The sequence below is a fragment of the Alligator mississippiensis genome, chromosome 2 (genome assembly GCF_030867095.1).
Source record: "Alligator mississippiensis isolate rAllMis1 chromosome 2, rAllMis1, whole genome shotgun sequence".
Taxonomy (NCBI): Eukaryota; Metazoa; Chordata; order Crocodylia; family Alligatoridae; genus Alligator; species Alligator mississippiensis.
Window position 1 is genome coordinate 276,705,563 of NC_081825.1, and position 19,675 is coordinate 276,725,237.

Below are 19,675 nucleotides of genomic sequence, written 5' to 3' on the forward strand. Positions count from 1 at the left end.
CACCTATGTAAATTTAGGTCCATACCTAGATCAGGGAGAAAATCCAGGTCCCATTGAAGTCAATGGAAAAACTCCTAAGGTCCTCAGTGGTGCCAAGATTTCATTGTAGGTGCTTAGAGCTCATCCCCAAGGTACATTATGTGCACAGATTCCATGTCTTCATGCTTTTAAACAAGTAAGCAATGACAGCTACTGATGATGTCCCATAATGCAAATAGACCAAGGGACTGCAACCTGTGGCCCATAAAGAGGTCCAGTGTGGCCCGTGGAAGCTCAACTTTGCACAGGGGGTCAGTCTGATGGAGCTGTGCCATATCACCCCTCTGGTCTGAAGCACTTCCCTGTCTTGCAAAGCCTACTGCTTTTCGAAGTTTGTGCTTACCCTTTCTGCAGAAGGGCTGGGAATCTGGCAGCCACGTGCTCAGAGGGTGGGGAGGGGTGGAGACTTCCAGCCTAAAGTGATGGGAAAAGGCGGCTTGTCCCTGAAATAGATTTTTCGCCTTCCACCAGGGTGTCATATGTGGTATATTAATTTTGGAAGTGGTAAAAATTTTGTGATTCTTGATTCATAAATGCTTAGAGAGAGGGGTGGATGTAGCCTTTAGACGGACAGTGCTAGAAAAGGGGAAATTAATGTGTTAACTATTCCTTTATGGTGCATAATTATGAGAGGTTCTCCAAAGACCTGATTCTGTCTCACTGAAATTAATGAGAGTTTTGCCATCCAATTCTATGACAGCAGGATTGGGTTTCAAAGCCTGACAACTGAATGAATGTGAAGAACCAGGAAAAACTAAACAAACTTTTTAGCTCCCAATCCAGCCAAGTGCTATGCACTTAGTTTTAAGCATGTGAATAATCCAGATGAAGTTCTGAAAGCCAAATATCTGTTGAAGTGCTTTGCTGGATCAGGAACAGTTCTTATTACCATTATGTATTCCTGACTAAATTTGCCTTTTAACTGTTAAAAGAAAGAATAAGATCTTTACCGTCTCAACATACTCAGCTTTGGGACAGATTTTTCACTTGGTGAGGTATTTTTCTCTCCTATTTTTTTCTTCCTCTGCTTCAGTATGATGATCCCTGGTAATGCTGCTGGTGTGGCGAAACAGTTCCTCCGCTGTGTTTTCCATCAGCTGGCTCCCAATGGCATACTTCCACAGCTGTTCCAAAGCAATATCAAAGGTAATGGGCTATGCCTGAGTGCATTTCTACTTCCATCAATCATCTCCATACCAAAGCCCATAAAAAAAAATGTCATTCTCGTTTCCAGATGGAAGTTTTTTACGGACCCTGGCTACATCTCTTATGGACTTCAGTGAACTGAGCTCCATAGCTGCACTGAGCCAGCTACTCGAGGTTTGTTCAGCATCAGAACATTAAACATTGCAGACTGTATACTGGCAGAGATCTGTTTCCCTTCCTCCTCCTGTCATACACAGATGTTAATCTTGAACTATTGGCAATGAGATTTTGTGCAGCAACTTATATGGATGCAGGTTCAAACCATAACCCCCTCCAGCTACTTCTCTCTAGGCTTTGCTCTCACTGTATCATACAATCATTGCCCAGTTAACTGCCTCCCATCCCTCTGCCTTCCTTCTTTTTGATACTGGGGACCAATCACTTTTTCTGCCTTATTATCATTTTTGTGCATGGGGCATCTCATAGCTCTTTCTTGCCTTTCAGGCCACTTTTCCCCTTGTATCAAATGGCAATGTCTCAGTGGAGAACCACAGAATTCAAATCTTGTCTCTCTGCTGTTTCCTGCCTGCCTTGTCCTCACTTAGTTTGATTCCTACTCTTACTTTGATGCTAATCTGCTGGACATATCATTTCTAAAACATGGGGATTGCTTCCTTTCCAGAGTTGCCATACAAGCAAAGATTTTGACAGCACTTTAGTACTGCTTGCATCTTTTCAGGCTTGTCACTAAACACTAAGACAGCTATAGTCTGATCATCACTTTGGCATTCATTCCAATATGTAGGGATATGTTTATGAACAAGGTAGTATGACACAAATATTCTGATTGGCCAGAAAAAGCACTTAAGACCGGCTATTATGGTCACATGTCTTTCACTGGCCTACCGCGGGTTCTAGGAAGTATATGTTATATGCCTTTCTCTCATCCCTGTGCCAGTATAGAGATTATAAAGGTATTGTATCCTGTTAACTACAGGGCATCAGCTCAAACTGTAGCACCCAATGCTTTTCAACTGGGGAAATCCCTTTTTCAGTCCCTGGTGTATTGGCCAAGAGGGAGTCTTCACAAGTACAGTACTAAATTTTCCTTTCCCCCATTGATCCTGTGGATATCCCGTGTGGTACTTTATTGTGAATACTGAAGAAAAACAATGAACTCTAGATTAAACTGTTTGTCTGGCTAGTGTAAACATGTTTAAAATGTTGTGTAAATTGACATTTTTTGGTGTTCAATTTTGGTAAAATTCTTCATTTTGTTTGCCAGGGCTTAAACAACAAAAAGAATTTACCAGCAGGGGGAGCAATGCTACGCTGTTTGGAAAATATTGCTACCTTTATGGAAGCTTTACCGATGGATTCTCCTAGTAACCTCTGGACCACTATTAGTAATCAATTCCAGACTTTCTTTACTAAACTCCCTTGTGTTTTGCCACTTAAGGTATGATGTATGGAATGCAGGTTTTTTAATTCATAAATGTACTTTGTAAGCTACTGATCAAAACACTTGAGACCAAAACTGTAGCAAATTGGTGAGGGTGTGTGCAAACTGAAAGTGGCGGGATAGAAAGTTGAGATACAAAGCCTAATTTGCTATGAATATTAAGTGATATGCTTTCTAGCATTGGCGGGTGCTCAGGTTGCAATGAGTGTCTGATCTCTCCCTCTGCCTAGAACCTCCATACAACATCCAACATAACTATGGTTGCGGAACAACCATGTAGCTGGGTTTTTTTGCTTTTTTGCCAGATTAGGATGCTAAGTATGTAATAAGCAGCATTCTTGGCAATAAGAATCTGTTCTAATTTAGTTTCTAAATCAAAAACAAATCCACCAAAAGAAAAGCAACATCTAAATCATTTATTAAAAGTATTAAATAGATAATAGGTATACAGGGAGGGCTAAGGATAGCCTGCTCAACTGACCTAGTTATAATTTCACGAGAGGACCTTACTTATATAGAGTTGTAGAGACTCTATGATAATAGACTATAGTAGAACTTAATTATGATAGAGTTGGAGAGTTCAGAGAATCTGAGTTTTGGGCTTTGAATGGTCAACAAGCTTGTGGAGAAGCACCATTTCCCAGTGAATAGTGCTCAAAGTCACTGCGAGTCCATACATTAACTTTCATCGGTTTCGGACCAGAGCCTAAAGGCCAGACTCTGATTCCTTCCTCATTACTGTGCTGCTCCATGAGTGGTCGCACTGGGAACACTGTGCATGCAGTCATATTCAGCTCATTATGACTAAGGGCATTAAAATCTCTGTCCTGTGTCATTCACAATGTGTTCTGCTATTTAACTTTGGTTCCATCCCCAAATCACGCAAACTGTTTTAAATTTGTGGGCATGGAATCTACACCTTGTAGTTTGAAATTTGGGCCTCATATTCATTGCTTACTTGACAAATGGCAGCAAGAGCCTGGTCGTGCTTGGCTTAACTAGTCTAAACTGACACTTTCTTGAAGCATTTCCATGAATCAATGAAATAGCTCCCAGCTGTCCTCTCTAGCAGGTAGCATATGCAGAACATTAACTTGGGGTGTTTATAATTATTTTCCTTATATTAACCGAAAGCACCATTTCTAGTGTCATTAAACTAAGGTCTCATTGTGCTTTATTGCTCTCAAGTCCATGCACAGGGGGTTTGCCTACTCCTATTCCTTCCCCTGGTATTCTGGACTACTCTTTGCTGCTCTAGGTGTTTAAAGTGCAAGATAAATCTGGAGAAAATGGTTGTTCTTCTCTCACTGTACGCACTAGCATTCACAAAGAACACAAAGTGGAGCTTGGAGCTTTAATATGTTTTCTGAAGAGCTGCTTGCACAGTGGGGAACACCCTTTAAAGGATTTTCTCGGAGGCCTTGGAGCAGCTATGACCACGGTACCCTCTGAGAATAGCTTCTGAGGTTCAGAGGAGCTACAGAAGCACAGAGCTTTGGTAAAAGTGGCATTGTTTGCCTGCTAATCCCCCATGAAAAGTTTCCATACTAACCATTTACTTAGTTAGGACTTGTCTTCTATGTTCTACCAAGAGTAAAATCATCCCTTTTGACAGGTGATCTGAGGTGAATACCAGGCACCATCCTATACTGAAATTTCTCCCAAAGTCCATCTGGTGGGTTTTACTGCTTGAAGTAGTTGATGACACTTAAATTGGTAGCGTAGCATCCTATTAAAGACAATACAGTTGATCATTTTTCTGCCACCACTAAACATACACAATGTGCACAGAGAAAGTCACTGTTCTACTTTCTGTTGTATTTACAGTGTTCATTAGATTCCAGTTTAAGAATAATGATTTGCCTGTTGAAGATACCTACTACTAGTGCCACCAGGGTAAGTTCCAAGAAATATAAAGCACAGGGCTCCTACAGACTTATCCAGCCTTTGCAGGGCTGAACATTTCTTTCTTATCCCTTAGCTAGGAAAATATTATGTATGAGCATAACATTTTGCAATCTAGTACTCTACAGAAAATAAGTACTTCAGAATCTAGGTTACACTAAAGTGAGGGTGGGATTACAGAAGTGCGTGGGTGTGAATATATTATTTTCTTAGAAGTTTGATGTTTTTAACAAAAAAAAAATCCTGTAGTGATAAACTTTACCAGAGTCTGGTCCTGCAGTCCACTCATTAATTTAGTTCCTGCTGAATCAATGAAAGCCTTTCATTTGTAAGGACTCTAAAGTTCTGGTATCTAGAAAGTGCTGTTTTAAAGGTAAAAACTGGGCTTTTGATATTTTACTTCTAATTTGTCTTATAAGCTTGAAGACACGTGTCAGAATAACCCACTGGCTGGAATGGGGGTACACTGAAACCACATATCCTCTGAGCTAAAAATAATTAAAGCATTTCAAAATTTGAACACTGTTCATTTTTCTGAATGAGCCAGTTATTGATTTTTCTAAAATTATGTTTCATTGCAGTCTCTTCTGGAGCCATTTTCAAAATTACTGAGCTTTGTCATTCAGAATGCTGTCTTCACTCTGGCCTACCTGGTGGAACTGTGTGGTTTATGCTACCGTGCCTTCACTAAGGTAATAATGACATATTTTTCATTAAAGACCGCTGAAAACAGGACAGAGAAAACTATCACCTCCCTCAAGTGGGAAATGCATAAGTAAAAACTGAAATCAGTGTTAAACTGCAGTCATGTCAGCAGGTTTTGCCAGTTAGTAATTATGTTGATTCATTGCCTATCAATGATATTAACTTTCATACTCCTGGCTGCAGACACAATAAAGGGAACCTGCTGGAAAGGCTGTGCTTAGTAATTCTCAATGATGTACCTTTATAACTGTTGAAATTTTTCCACAGGTATAGCTCACGACTGGTATTTGTACATTATTTAAAAACATGAGTTGAATTAAGAAAACATAGCCCATATGTAAATAGGTTCAGTTACACAGCACATGTAGTCAACATCTAGATGTTTTGCATGTTTCATAGGTTGACCGCATGTTGAAAAGCAATGTGTAGAAGGAGATTATATGGGCTGAGAGAATGTCATGGCAGTGCATGGGTGGCACCTCTGGCTTTACTGCTGTCTTCCTGTGGCACATTATAGTGTTTGAGGGTTTTTGTTATTGGATGCTTTATGACTGATTTGTGAGAGGGGCAAGATTGGAGGCTCTCGTAGATCCGTTTGGGAAAATGTTTATTATATCATTGCTCAGAATTGCAGGGGCCTGGTCTTGATGACCAAGGCAGTGCCCTCCAGCCCTTTGTTTTTAGGAAGTTACCTTCCGAACTCTGTTTCTGCTTTTTCCTATATACATCACTTAAGCTTTTAGTTGTGCTTCAGTTACTATATGTGTCAAAAGGAGATGATAATATGTGCACCCCTGTGATAAGCAATTTTAGATCTTTGGATGCAAGTAATGGTAATTATATACACAAATAATAACAACAATATGTGAATGAATTTTATATTGGCTAGTGACAAGAGGATGCACAACACACAAACAGCAGAGAAGAGTCAAACAGTTGAGCAGATCCATACACTAAATCAAATAAATTATTTAAGCAAAAACCCACAAGCCGTAGCCACTCTTAGACTAGACAGTTTCTCAGCTTAGTCAGTATAGCATACAATAATTAATAATTAAGAGATCTTTTCCTAGATAGTTACATTTTTCAATAATTATTACATGCATACAACATATATATTAGGAATGACTTCTATAGTCATGAGAATAAAGCTATCCCTTGAAAAGGCATGCAGCAACCATAATAAAGACAGAAGTTCCCTGGCTAAAAAATAAGAAAAGTCATTTTATCAGAGGTGGTGACAGGTATTTGGAATTCTTCCATAACCCTGAGCTGAACTCCCACAACAAAAGGTATCTTTAATAACTCCAAGCAGACAGTGCCTTATTTTATTTCTCATGTAAAAAATAGATCTCAACAAGGAGGAAAACCTACATCTCGGAAGACCTTCCTGCTCGTTAGAAATAACTATGGCTTGGTGAATGATAGATTTCTCAGTTTGTAGCTCAAAGTTAAATCAAAAAGTGGTTTGACTCAATTTACAAATTGACAAAACTGCAGTTTTGACAGATGTCCTTGAAAATATTTCTTTTGAGTCCTGAAATTCTTTCAATAATGTTATGTCTTACACAGTACAGAAAAATGCTTATGTGAGATGAGCAGGAGCTAAACAGACTCAAGGGTATGGAGTCTGAACCCAGCCCAACTCAAATTTTTTGTATAACTTAGCAAGATGTTTGAGTTCTCCATGCTCCCTGTCTGTAGTTTGAGAACAGTAGGTGTGTGTGCAAGTCACTTTAAAGTGGGCTAAATGCTTTTGCACCACTTTAATGGTATCGGTGTTTGCACACCTCAGTGGCATATTGCACATCAATTCCAGCTGCTGTAGGAAATTCAGCAGCGTAATGCACCTTAAATGGCTCGGGGCACAGCAAACTAAAACTCCTTTGAGGAGTTTTAGTTTGCTGGCCCTACAGCCATGGAGTGAAGTACCGGGGTCCATGCAGCTCCATAGCTCTGCAGGAAGCCCTGCAGGCAGCCTGGCAGCAGCCTGGGAAAGCAGCTCCACACAACAAAAGCAGCACTTCTGATCTGCCCCCTGGAGCCTGCCTGCCTGCCTGCCTGAGCTGTGCTTCCCTCCATGACTATGGTGCCCCTGGGACTGCCCGAGCTGGGTGCCTGTGGGCAGGTGCTGCCTGGGAGTGGGGGGCCACGGCTGCCATGGAGGGAAGCACCAGTCCTCTCCCCCACTTCCCCCCGCAACCCAGGGACTGCTCTGCCCGCTGGCAGCTCACCCTCCCCTCCCCACTGGAGAAACAGGTAAGTCAGTGGGGTGTATGCATGACACAGGGGTTTAATCAGCCCTACATTGAAGCGGTGTTTTTTAAAACTCACCGCTTCAATTTAGGGCCCCTGTTTTATCTACTCGTGCCCAGTCTTACTTCCCTACCTCCTGGAGGCTGAATTTAGATTTCCAGAAATGAATGCTACCAGTTCCTAACCTTTCTTAAAATGAGACACTGTCTGAAAAACTCTGACATCTCAGAATAATTCCTGGCACTGTCAACAGAGTGAACAGAAGCCGTTTTGGGCATGTCTTTACTACAGTTTGTGAAGGGATATGAGTCCAGACGTGGGTGTATGGACTTGCTGAGCCTGTTGTAGAGAATGCTGCACTCAAGTCATCTTTATGTAGGTGCTGTAGTTACATGGGTTTGTTGCCTGGATTTTGGGTGCATCTTAGATTTTGACCTTTTTTTTTTAGTTTTATAGTTTATTTTCATGAATGAAGGTAGGCTTTATACACAGGGGCAAACTCTCTTTGTAATAGGGGTAAGAAAACAGAGAGTTGCTGAACTTGCAATTGGCATCCATTGTTTTGAGTTGGTGACCTTGAAGGTATTTTATTTGCCCCCTGCAATGGACAGCCATCTGCTCAATTCACCTTGCTGAGAGCCTGTCATACAGGTGATAATTTCAAGTACATTTCCCAAAATCATGTTTTTTGTTGTGCCCACAGTAAAGGTTTACCAGAAATCTACAAACCTCTGGCTAGCTAGAAGCATGCTGGAAAGACATCTTCTAGTGCTGTCCACAGTGAGATGAGTACTGCAGAAATGGAGAAAGCTAGATGGAATGAAGCCAAATGTCATCCCAGTACTTCTGGTGTACAGGAAGCAAGTGGGAATCAGGTAGATAAAAAGGCTAGAAAATATAGGCCTGGGGAATTGTAGTGTGGCGCTGGAGGATTATTCAAACCCAAGCTCTGGTACCTAGGCTTTCACTACTTCCTTACTGAAAAGTAAGTGGGCCATCGCCTGACTTAAAATGAAACTCCAGGTCTAACCTATATTCCTGGAAAGGTAAACAAACATAGGTTCAAAACACATAAACTCAGACATCAGGGTTTTGTGTGAAGATGGTGTGTGGTGAAAGCAAGATAAGAGCCTAGGTTGAGTTAGCAGTGGAGGCATAGCCTTTGTTTTTGGACCTTGTTTGTACATAAAGCAAAGGTTGGAATGTCTGAAATACCCAGGTGCCCTCAGACAAACTCATCTTCTGTTATTTCAATCAAGTTCTTGTTCTGATATAGCACTTGGATAGCATTTTTTCCTTCTATGTTTCCTGGACATGAGCTACAAAAATATATTGACAACTTTACTGGAAACAGTAAGCCTGAATTATATCACTTTGTGAAAATTCCTTCTTGAATTTGCTAATGCAGCCTAGTGACACAGAATGGGATCATTAGCAAATATTCTGCTGCAATTTATACCCAGAGAGTGCTTCATTTAGTAGAACTCCATGCCACATTATCTTTGTTATTGTTGAGAGTTAACTATAAGTGTGCACTAGAAATATCAAAATTATGATGGCTCCTGAAGAACATTTAGTATTTTGTGTTCTTTTATAATGAAAATCTCTATAGTGTAACTGTCTCAGGGCACTAAAGTGCCTGCTTCTTTAAGGGCAGAAACTGCCTAGGGAGAGGGCCCTAGGAGCCAGGCAGAACCCCCACAGGTGCAGGTTGCTGTGGCAGCAGGCTAATAAGGGAATTGACCTGCACCCAGTCAGCTGACCAGAAGAAGACAGGGTTCTGGGCACATATAAACCCCAGGGCTGAGGCCGGCAGAGGTTAGCTTTCTGGCAGCAGCCAGGGGAAGGAGTCTGCAGAGAAGAATTGCCCAGAAATGCTGTGGCTGCCTGATATACTGCACATGGGGCTCCAGGAGCTCACCAGGTACCCTGGCCTACAAGGCACTTAATGCTGGGGGGGGGGAGTTTGGCTCTTTTAAAGGGACAGAGTGTACCCTGAACTGGTTGTATTATGTTATAGCCCAGGGATTCATATTTTGGTTGCTGGTTATAAACCAGTGGACCAGGCCGAGGCTATTGGGAAGAAGGAGGCCTCATTGGGGCCACATTGTGGTGTGGAGACCCCAGCACCAGCAGGCACAGCGCCAGGGGATGCAGAGACAAAGGGGCTGCGGAGAGCCCAGCACCAGCATAGGCATAGAGACAGGGCTGCAGAAAGCCCAGTGACAAAAGGGAGGCTGAGCTACATCAAGGCCTCAGAGGGACAATGTTTAATACCATTAGCGAGGCTTGGGGTATGGTAAAGGGGTGGTTTTGGAGCCACGCATCTAGCCCATAAGGCTGAGGGTGTCCCATGAGGCATCCATTTTGAGTGGGACCCAAAAGGGGTCCAAGAACCCACAGGGTTCAGTGGGGTCCATCAGAACCGTGTCCAAACACAAACTCAAGGGCAGCCTCCCTATTTATTATAATTGCCAGCAAGACGTGACAGACGAGAAAAAGGGTGCCCATTGGGCAAGATTGGCACAGTCATGGAGCCCTAGGGGCATCACGGCCATCCCTGGGGACCCCATCCCATGACAGTAATGGACTAATGTTTCTGAATATATACCATACATAACTGTTCTAGCAGGAATATAATTTTTGAACCTTGACAGTATTCAGATTCACGTGCTCATGTTGCAGCTTTGTTTTGTCTGCTGGAACCAACCATATCAGCACAACCTGCAAATATATTATGGAGCAGTATGTACTTGCCTTTCCAATAAGCACTGCATTCTCCTATAGGAGTTTAGAGGCCAGTGCCATTGATGCAGTCACCCTTTTTTATCTCCGATATTTTCATAATTCCCTTCACAGGAATATCTCAATTTCTCTTGTCTTTTTGTGTCCAGAAACTCACATTAATCTGATGTTTCCTTATCTGACGTTGTTTTCCAGGTGGCAAATCTGATTTCAGTGCCTATGGTATTCTCAATTGAGAATAGCTTTGCTTCTGTGGATTGCAATCTGAGTATCTTTAATTTTCCTGTCAGTCTCAAGAGGACTTTAATTTTACATTCTTATCTCTTACAGCTGCTGAAGTTTGAACCCTAATTTAGTTTCTTGCTAACATTAATTGGGCTTTTATTAAGTAACAACAATATAGCATTGAATTAGACGTGATATCACTTTGCTATTGAAATTTTTTGAGCAAACTTACAGTAGGTCCAGTTCTTCAGCTGAGGTAATTTAATGTAGCTATACTCAGAAGAGTCTCCCAAAATCTATTCGTATTTCTATTTTATTAAAGAACTGAATGAGATGATGATTTTTGTCTGAGTTTGGGTCCTCAGTATTAGTGACTAGCAAACCTCCAGAGTGTTCGTACCTGTAATACTTCAAGGGTCTGCTGTAGGCAGCGTATCTTAGACAGATGCATTCAGGTTTTTTTAGAGTGAGCTTTCACTGTGCAGTGCTGAGTAGGGCTAAATTCTAGTCTTATTTACACCAGTTTTATATTGATGTGACTGCTCTGGACCTTATTTTCAGTTGCATTGTTCTGTGAAGGGTCCTTTAAATCCATGTAATGTCTACCACCAGAATGTTGTAAAGGGGACTTGGTGGGAATTGGAAGCTGGCCCACTGCCTTCAGCGGAGTTACTCCTGATTTATACCAGAGTCCATGAGAGCAGAATCAGGCCCATTCACCTTTGAAGTCAAATGTCTAGGAATTCTTATCCTTTATCTAAGGTATCAGTAAATCACTCAATATCTGAGCAAACATTTATTTTTCACTGCTGTGCTCCCTCTCTAATACTGGGGAGGAATAGAGGAGACTTATTTATTTAAAATATACATTTTCAAATGACAGGAGTTCTCTGCAGACAACTCGCCTAATTTGCATTTCATCCACCGGTCTTAATGCACTTTACAAACATTGAGCGCTGAAGTATGGCTGGAGCATGATGTGCTCTGAGTAAAGGGGCAGGCTTTAGTTATATCATCCTTTGAGCAACTCAGAAGGGAAACTGTGATTCACTCTATTAGGTGGGTTCCTCCCTCTACACTATTTAAACAGCTGATTGTGCTGAGTGTAGACCCAAGCACAGCACATACTGCCCAGAACACTGGTGCCTCTATTTTCCTAGCAATCTTAGGGGTTTTTCTGCCATGTCCATTATACTCAAATGCCCTCTGTATAAGATCAGCCCCACTTAAAGTTTCTGGACCACTGAGTCTGCTTTCTTTTCATAGTAAAATCTTGGGTTGGGTATTTTTATTCATTTGTGATGGCTGACTTTTTTGCTACAGATTTTCTTTTCTAAATATTCCTAGTAGCAGCAATGGTGATTTGTCATTGGGGTGACATTTGGGTAGATGAAGGTAGATGCTGTGTACAGTGTGGTGGAGTATATTGCTAAAATCTCATCTATTGAAAATATGCTGTGTCATGGAAATCTAAGGGCAGACTCCTATTTTGCTGTATGCAGCCAAATGGCACTTACCCAACTGTGTAACTTCTAGGGTTGTGCGAAGCTTTGATTGCTAATTCGATTCAGCGGAGAGTCAGCCTGATTTCAGTGGCCAAATCTCTGAATCCAAATCAAATCAGGAGACACTTTAATTTCTCCGAATTGATTCGGAACCCTCTGAATCGATTCAGAAAGATTCGATGATTCAGACATAGACACAGCTTTAAATGTTTTTTCTACATACCTCTAGGTAGCAGGAGGCTCGTGAATGCTGCGATGCTGGGGCAGATGGAGTGTCCTATGGGAGCACGGAGGGCTCCCCAGCATGCTCGGCAGCAGACCTGGAAGTGGACGAGAAGCACTTCCGGTCCACTTCCAGGTCTGTGGGGGAGTGCACTGGGGGCCCCCCACCTCTCCACCCCAGCTTGGCAACTGGTGCCTCCTGGACCTGGGGGCGCACCCAGGGTCCCCCCATGGCTGATTGCCAAGCCAGGAGGGAGGGACATGGGGGGAGGGGGCCCATGTACTCCCCCACAGACCTGGAAGTGGACCGAAAGGCCCCCCTGCGCTCCTGTGGGACGCTCCATCTGCCCTACCATCTCAGCATTCATGAGCTGTGCCTGGTACCTCGAGGTATGTAGAAAAAAAATTTAAAGCTTTGCCTATTGCTGAATCGCTGATTCTCTGAATCAGCATCAACTCTTCAGATCTGGATTTGGTCAAATTGAATCAGGGACAGTGATCCAAATCAACAAATCAAATCGCTGTCCCCGATTTGGCCTGAATCTGAATCTGAGTTGAATATGGCCCATTTTGCACACCCCTAGTAACTGTTGTCTTCGGCACTTCTGCCTAGTGAGCATTTACTGCATGTGGAGTGAGCGTTGCAAAGCTACTGAGCATTTGCAGCAGGCTGCCCTCTAGCTGGGCGGGTACACAGCTCCATACATGTGTATTGTGGCAAGCATAAGGGCCAAAGTTGCGGTCAGGCAGAACAAACCAAAAACTGACTAGTGGGGAGGGTAGAGGTGAAGGTATGACAGGGCAGCTTCTGGGAATTATCATGTATCTGGTTTAAATGTGTTCATGTTGTAACAATGCTGCATGTCTCCGTTTACCTCACTGGCTTGTAGAGCGTGGGGAGAGGGGAGAAGGGGTTAAGGGAGACTGGAGACAGAGCTGTCTTGCCTACCTGATGGGATGGACTTCCAACAACAACTGTGTTTTGCATATAAAATATGCACACATTGATATATGGCCTTCCACCAGTTAAAAAATGAGTCTTTCCATTGACTTCAAAAAGCTTTGGAATGAGTCCATAGAAGTATACAAATGAAGGGTCACTTATTTCTTTTCTGTGATACAAAGCCAAAAGTACATTTCTGTGATTTTCTTTTATTCTCTCTCAACTGTTTATAATGAATTAAAAACAAATTTGGCAGGTGACTAATTTTCTGCTGCAGTATTTGATGTCAGGAATTTCTAGAACCTTTCAGGATATTTTCCCTGTGTTTTAGGAAAGGGATAAGTTCTACCTGACCCGAAGTGTCATCCTGGAGTTACTGCAAGCACTGAAGTTAAAATCCCCCTTACCAGATACAAACCTGCTGCTGCTGGTACAGGTAAGTAAATATGCTTTTCAAAGTCTTTCATGCTATCCAGGGGTTGTAAGTATTAAAGTCCCAATTCAGCAAAATGCCTAAGAAGTGTTTCAAAAAAGAACCTGACAAGAAAAAGTTAAACCTACGCTTCCACTAAAGGCGTTAAAAACTAAGGATTATATTTGCAAATTGTGCTTATATTTGGATACCTGACTCAATATGTAAGCACCTAAGTGACCCAGTTTTCAAAAGTGCTGATGACTCTCAGTACCTTTGCTTATGTCCTGGTCTACATACTACATCCCAAAGGAGCTGCAGTTATAGATGTGTCTTAGGGTTCATATCATAGCTCTCTAGCCAGTCAGGTGATAGTCCTAGAGCAAGAAGAGCTAGTTGGAGTAGAGTAAAGATCCCATTTCTTTTTTTCTGAGAAGCAGCAAAGTTGCTTCTGGTCCATGAAGGATCTCCTCACTGAGAGGATTCTTTTAGCAAAGGATATACCAGGTGGCATGTCTGCTCCCCTTACCATGCTTCTGGCCCAAGGCAAGATTTTAGCTGAGATTTTTCAAAGAAGCCTGAGGGCAGTAGACATTTAAATCCTACTGAAGGTCAGTGCGAGGTGGTTGGTCTCTCGGGCTAGGTGCAAACATTTAAAAATCTTGAGACAGAATTTATCTAAGTCACGTGGTTTTCTGTAAGCAGCTTAGTTTAGATCAGTACTGAGCTGAACACACATTCACCCCTTCATGGGGAGCAAATCTTAAATCTTAGTTTTGCCATTTTAAAACCAGTTTTGTGCGCCAAATTTCTGTTCTGTTATGGGTCTACATCAGTTTCCAATCAATTATACTGGTAAAAGTGTAATGTCTGTACCTGGCCTCAGGCCTCTTTGAAAACCCCCAGTTTTAATAATAATAATAATAATAATAATAATAACCTCTCCTACCTGTTCAGGTGACAAAATTGGAGGTGAGCCTGAGTTATAAGGTGCAAGTTTGGGGCTTGGAGTTCCCTAGAATTCCAGGCTGACTGAGAGCTCCATTGCCCTTACCAGACTCACTCTATAAACAATTTTTAAGGAGTCCTGTGATTCCAAACTGGGAAAAACAAGCCATCAAGCAGCAGCCATTCTTCTGAGGACCAGCAGTTTTGAACGTGGCTGATTGGCAGTACAGCTTCCTGCACTGTGCAGTTGGCTTGTCATTGTTTGCATTCAGTAGCTTAAAGACAAAGAATCAGCATAAAAGTGACTCTTATGGTCCAAGCAGTCTGAGCTCTGTTAATGTCCTCCTTGGGTCATTTCCAGTCTGCCTTGCATCACAGCATTTCCCCCCTTAATGTGGCCAGTGCTATGTCTTAACATATGTTATTATGAGCTGATCCTCTTGTGAGTACTGGTACATTAGTCATAGAAAATAAGCAGTTGCCACTTGACTGAAAAATAACATTGACAGTTTAAATTATATAGCAGTTAGAATGACTCTGAAAACAGTTATTATAACATCAGGGAAGGAAAATGAAAAAAAACAACTTTTTTTGGGTGGGGGAGCACAAAGGCGATTTTAATTAAAAAATCAGAATTGCTTTAATTAAAAAATCACAGAATTATTTTTAAGGCATGGATTTCTATTTTCAGTGTCAGTAAAAACTGCATTAGTAATTGTAAAGATGAAGAGTGCGTGACTCGGGGAATTATTATTGGGAGATAAGTTTCTTCAAAACACTGACTTAAATCCACACTGATGTATAGTGACCCAAGTTGTTACTAGCTGAGGGCTGCTCAGAGCATATGGCATGATTGTGTGAGGTATGCAGTGCCCTCAGTGCCCCTTAGCTGCAGCGAACTTCCACTGAATTATAGACTATGCCATTCTTACTTTTCTGTGCTGCTTCATGTATGTGGCTGTGGGTTTTAGCATGTAAATACTTATTACCCTTTGGGAACTGGACAATCTTGTGTGAGGTTGACAACCAGTTATCTGAGTATCTGATCCAGTTCAATGCCGAAAGCTTAATGGGAGCTGGAAATTGAACCCAGAGCTGTTGGTTCCCTCCCATGGTCTAGCTACTAAACACAACTCTTTTATGTAGTGGAGAGAAGTAGAAAACCATTTCTAGGGCTTCCCAGCTAGCACTGTTCCTACACACTGCATTCACTTTGAGGGTAATGTAGGAAATCAGCTAAGAAAATCACAAATAATATAATTTTAGTTTTCCTTCAATATCTGTGAGTTGTTTTAGTTTGTCACACTATCCTGAGAAGCTCCTAGAGAATTCACATTCATTTGCAATATCTTATGTTCATAAAATCTGTAGCAGTGGTACTGCAAGACAAATGGAAAAACAATTCACTTCCAAGAACCTTCCTTCAGAAGCCCCCTCCTCCCAAAGCTGTTAGCATGTTAGCATAATCCTCTCTGTGTGCAGTGCATATAGAAGACAGATTCAGTCAAGTTGATCAAGATAAAAAGGAGGGTAGAAGCACTTTATTTTAATGATGGATTGGGTGTGGGCTGGATAACAAAGGAATTCCTGGAGTACACATTTGACACCCACATTCACTTCAGATTACTCACTACCGTCAGGGTAACTGGTGACATAAACACTAAATGTGATGGGAATTATTTTACCAAACTTTATTAAAAGGGGACTGGGTAAGCGTGGAGACAAATGATGCTTTGCTATGCTACAGATGCCCCTGGTATGTTAGAACAGAGACGGGCAGTCCCTTCCTCAGCACCCTCCCTGTGAGTGACTTCTGTAATGCATATGCTTGTGCTCTCCAAGGAAGTTGGACCCTCTTTAGGAGCCCCACACACGGCTCTGTGTACATCAATTAAGTCCCACTTAAAAGGGCTTGGGGTGACCCATTGCACAGGGGTGAATGTCAACCTGACCCAAAGTGTGAGAGAGTCCATTCAGCTTAGCTGTACTATGCATTGCAGTCCAGAAACATTCAAACTAGATTCTGCTTGTCCATTGAATCAGAAAGGTGCTTTATGCTCTTGGTTTGTTTTTTTTAAAGGTGTTTAATTGATATATACATTAATTCACAAAACGCATTATTTCACCCCAGGGCTCCCGGTCCTTTGTGCTAATTAATAAGTTTTTATTGTAACAAAACTGAGGTTGATGCTAGGAGATGCTAAGTAGAATTGGTGGAAATTTTTTATCTAAAATATTTTTTGAAGAGAAATACTGGTCTTGCCAATAAGATGGAATTCTCTGTAGAAAGATCCATTTTGAGGATTTTTTTCAGTTTTACATTGCAAATATAAAGTATCCAAACTCAGCAAGCCCCCAAGCATAGCTACTTTTCTCTGTTGTAGCTACATAGTGACCAAATGCATATAATTGGGAGGGATGGCCCTGTGCTTTGATGAAACCCTATTTGTGTGGATTTTTTTTCATGGAACACTAAACAAACACGATGATCCCTTCCCGTCCCCCAACCAGAACATGAGAATTCCCAACCATCTCTAATGTGGAGCATTCCTATTGATTTTAATTGGCAGGCAACTCTTAGCATGATTTACTTAGTACTTCTAAGGACTGGGTGCCAGCTTCTCCAGTATCTTCACTCCATTGTTTTTAAACAGAGGTTTCTTTAGCTGAAAGGTCCAGTGGTTCAGAAAAAAACTAATCTGCACTCTATATTCCCAACAGTAAATCTTAGAATTTGAAGGCTTCAATCTGGTCTGGAATTTACTGATTAATGTGTGTATTTGCTAGACTGTAGCATATTATTAATTTCATTTTGTTACTGATCTAACAGAAGAGCTTGCTAAGTTATTGATGTAGCTATAATCACATTGGCTCTTCACAAATGACTATTTACAGACTCAGAAAATGTTGGTTCAGATCCTTTAAATGCAGTTTCCCAAATTATAACATTTGTTCTCTAGATTCCTCAGGGTTGTACTGTTTTTCTTTTATTTTCCTGTTTTATTAGTTGCATATTGCTGTTGAAATTAATTAGTGCATATGAGTAATTATATTCTGGAAACTGATCACTGCAAAATTAATACAGGCATCTGTTTTAGGCTCTTGTAAATTCTTAGTTTGTGGGTTTATTTTCGAAAGATCTTGTGACTTGTTTGGTCAACATACAAATTTTCTCCAACACAAGGTTCACTTACATCTTACCCGGAAACCAGTTGCCTTCTCAGTTTCCATACCCAGTCTTTAATTAGAAGATATTGGTCCAAGCCATTCATAGAGGAACTACTTTTTTAACCAGCATTGTGAATCCCAAAGTTTTAGTCTCTCTTTTTCTTACTAGTGTAAATTTGCAGTTACTTCATGGAAGGCAATGAGATGAGATTTGTGATAGCACCAAGGTCAATGCTCCTGGTGGTTTCCATAAGAGTCAGGCCTTGGTTTTATTTTTTTTCAGTTGACATGTATTTATTATTCCTTTTTAACAATAAAACCTTGGAGGTAGCACCCATGATGGGCCAGATCTTCAATTAGCATAAAATGGCATAGTTCTATTGCTTCTGACTTACCTCATTGTAGTATCTCACCCTCTGAATAAAAGCATAATGCATATCTGTTATCTAAGATAAAGATTCCCTGGAAGGTATTTCTTGACAATAATGTTTTAGAACTTGGAGTATTAGTATGTGTAAAGATAAGGAGTAATGAATAAATGGTCTTGTCTGGGTGGGGGAGTATATGTTGCATATTAGATATTTCTCCCACTCAAATTCAGCAGACAAGACTATTTATTCATTACTCTGCAACTTTATCTCCATTAGCAGACAACATTAGGAAGAGACACAACATATATTTGCCTATTCCCCATACTTTAACAGTGTGACTTTTTTTTCATATGAGTGATGTTAAATTTGTTGCCAGTGGCATATTGATGCCTTGTGGTATTTGTAGGGAGTTGAGATGAATGACAGGAAGTGGAATTGAAAATGAGAAATGTTTCATTTTGAGCCTTCTTCTGGTTTATCCAACCTTTCTTCACTGCTGTGCTGCTCTGAGAGGATTTTCACAGCTGCAGGCCAGATGTGACAAAGGATAAGCTGAACAGCACTTAATTGCTCATTACAAACTTTATGGATGTTGTCAACCATTGTTGGTGTTTAAATTAATTTAGGTTATATAACCTGCCCTTTGAATGTGTTGCATGCTGTAAGTTAATACAATTTCAATGCAGCCTTTATAAGAGAATAATATTTAAAGTAAGCAATGCTTCTCCTTAGCAAGACAGTCCACTTAAATAGATTTGAAATACCTGGCCAGAGGCAGGGTTTGGGTGACCTTGTCTGAACATTACCCTAAACATATTGATTTCTCTTTGTGCTGTTTACCTTTCAAGAACAGACTTCTAAGTCTGATGCATGAGTGTTCCTAAGTTCTTGGTATGTAATATGAAGATTCTCGTTGAAATATATTATAAGAAGGTGTAAGTTATGAGTGGCTAGAAATGATGCTTCTAGCACCATAGGGGACCTTAGGGACAAGAGGTGGGACAATCAATAATAACCATGATACTAAACCTGTGCGCTACATTACTGAAATTTATGACAAGATTGGTGTCAGAACATAAATTGCCAAGAAAGAAATCTAGGTTTATACTTGTGAACCTTGTATTTCTGCTTGCTTTTTGGAGGGATGACATACTGCTTTTGCAATGGACAGAAACTGAATTGCTCAAGGACAAGGTTAATGTTAGGATAGCCAACTCTGTGGAGCAGACACAATCTTTTCTGTAAAGTGTCTAGCACAGTATTTCACCTATATAGAAAATAAATAGCAATATTCAGAGACGCTTTTTCTGAATAGCTTGGGTATTGGAGATTGGGGTTGGGAGGAAGTGGGCAGAGGAGTTAGGATTATATAGGAGTGAAAAAAAGGGAATGGAGGAAAATAAGGGAAAATTAAAGCATCATAAAAGTCCAGGGAAACCTAAATTAAGCCCAGAATTTACTGGGTTTGACTCGGGCATTGCTTAATTCTTTGGGTTGTGTTATGCAGGAGGTCAGACTAGATGAATATAATGCTCCATTCTGGATGTAAAATAAACTCATTTAGTGCATCCATATTGTAATTCCAGGGCAATCGCTAGAGTCACACAAGTGATGAATAGTTCT

At 41.0% G+C, this 19,675-nt stretch overlaps 1 protein-coding gene across 1 annotated transcript in view; it reads left to right on the plus strand.

Moving 5' to 3' along the window:
* The window catches only part of UNC79 (unc-79 homolog, NALCN channel complex subunit), a 181,668-nt gene that overhangs the window by 128,492 nt on the left and 33,501 nt on the right, over positions 1–19,675 (plus strand). The window contains exons 39-44 of the mRNA XM_019481650.2: positions 1,073–1,185; positions 1,274–1,359; positions 2,471–2,644; positions 4,475–4,543; positions 5,134–5,244; positions 13,485–13,589. Coding sequence (XP_019337195.1) covers positions 1,073–1,185; positions 1,274–1,359; positions 2,471–2,644; positions 4,475–4,543; positions 5,134–5,244; positions 13,485–13,589 — 658 coding nt within the window. The remainder of the gene's footprint in view (positions 1–1,072; positions 1,186–1,273; positions 1,360–2,470; positions 2,645–4,474; positions 4,544–5,133; positions 5,245–13,484; positions 13,590–19,675) is intronic.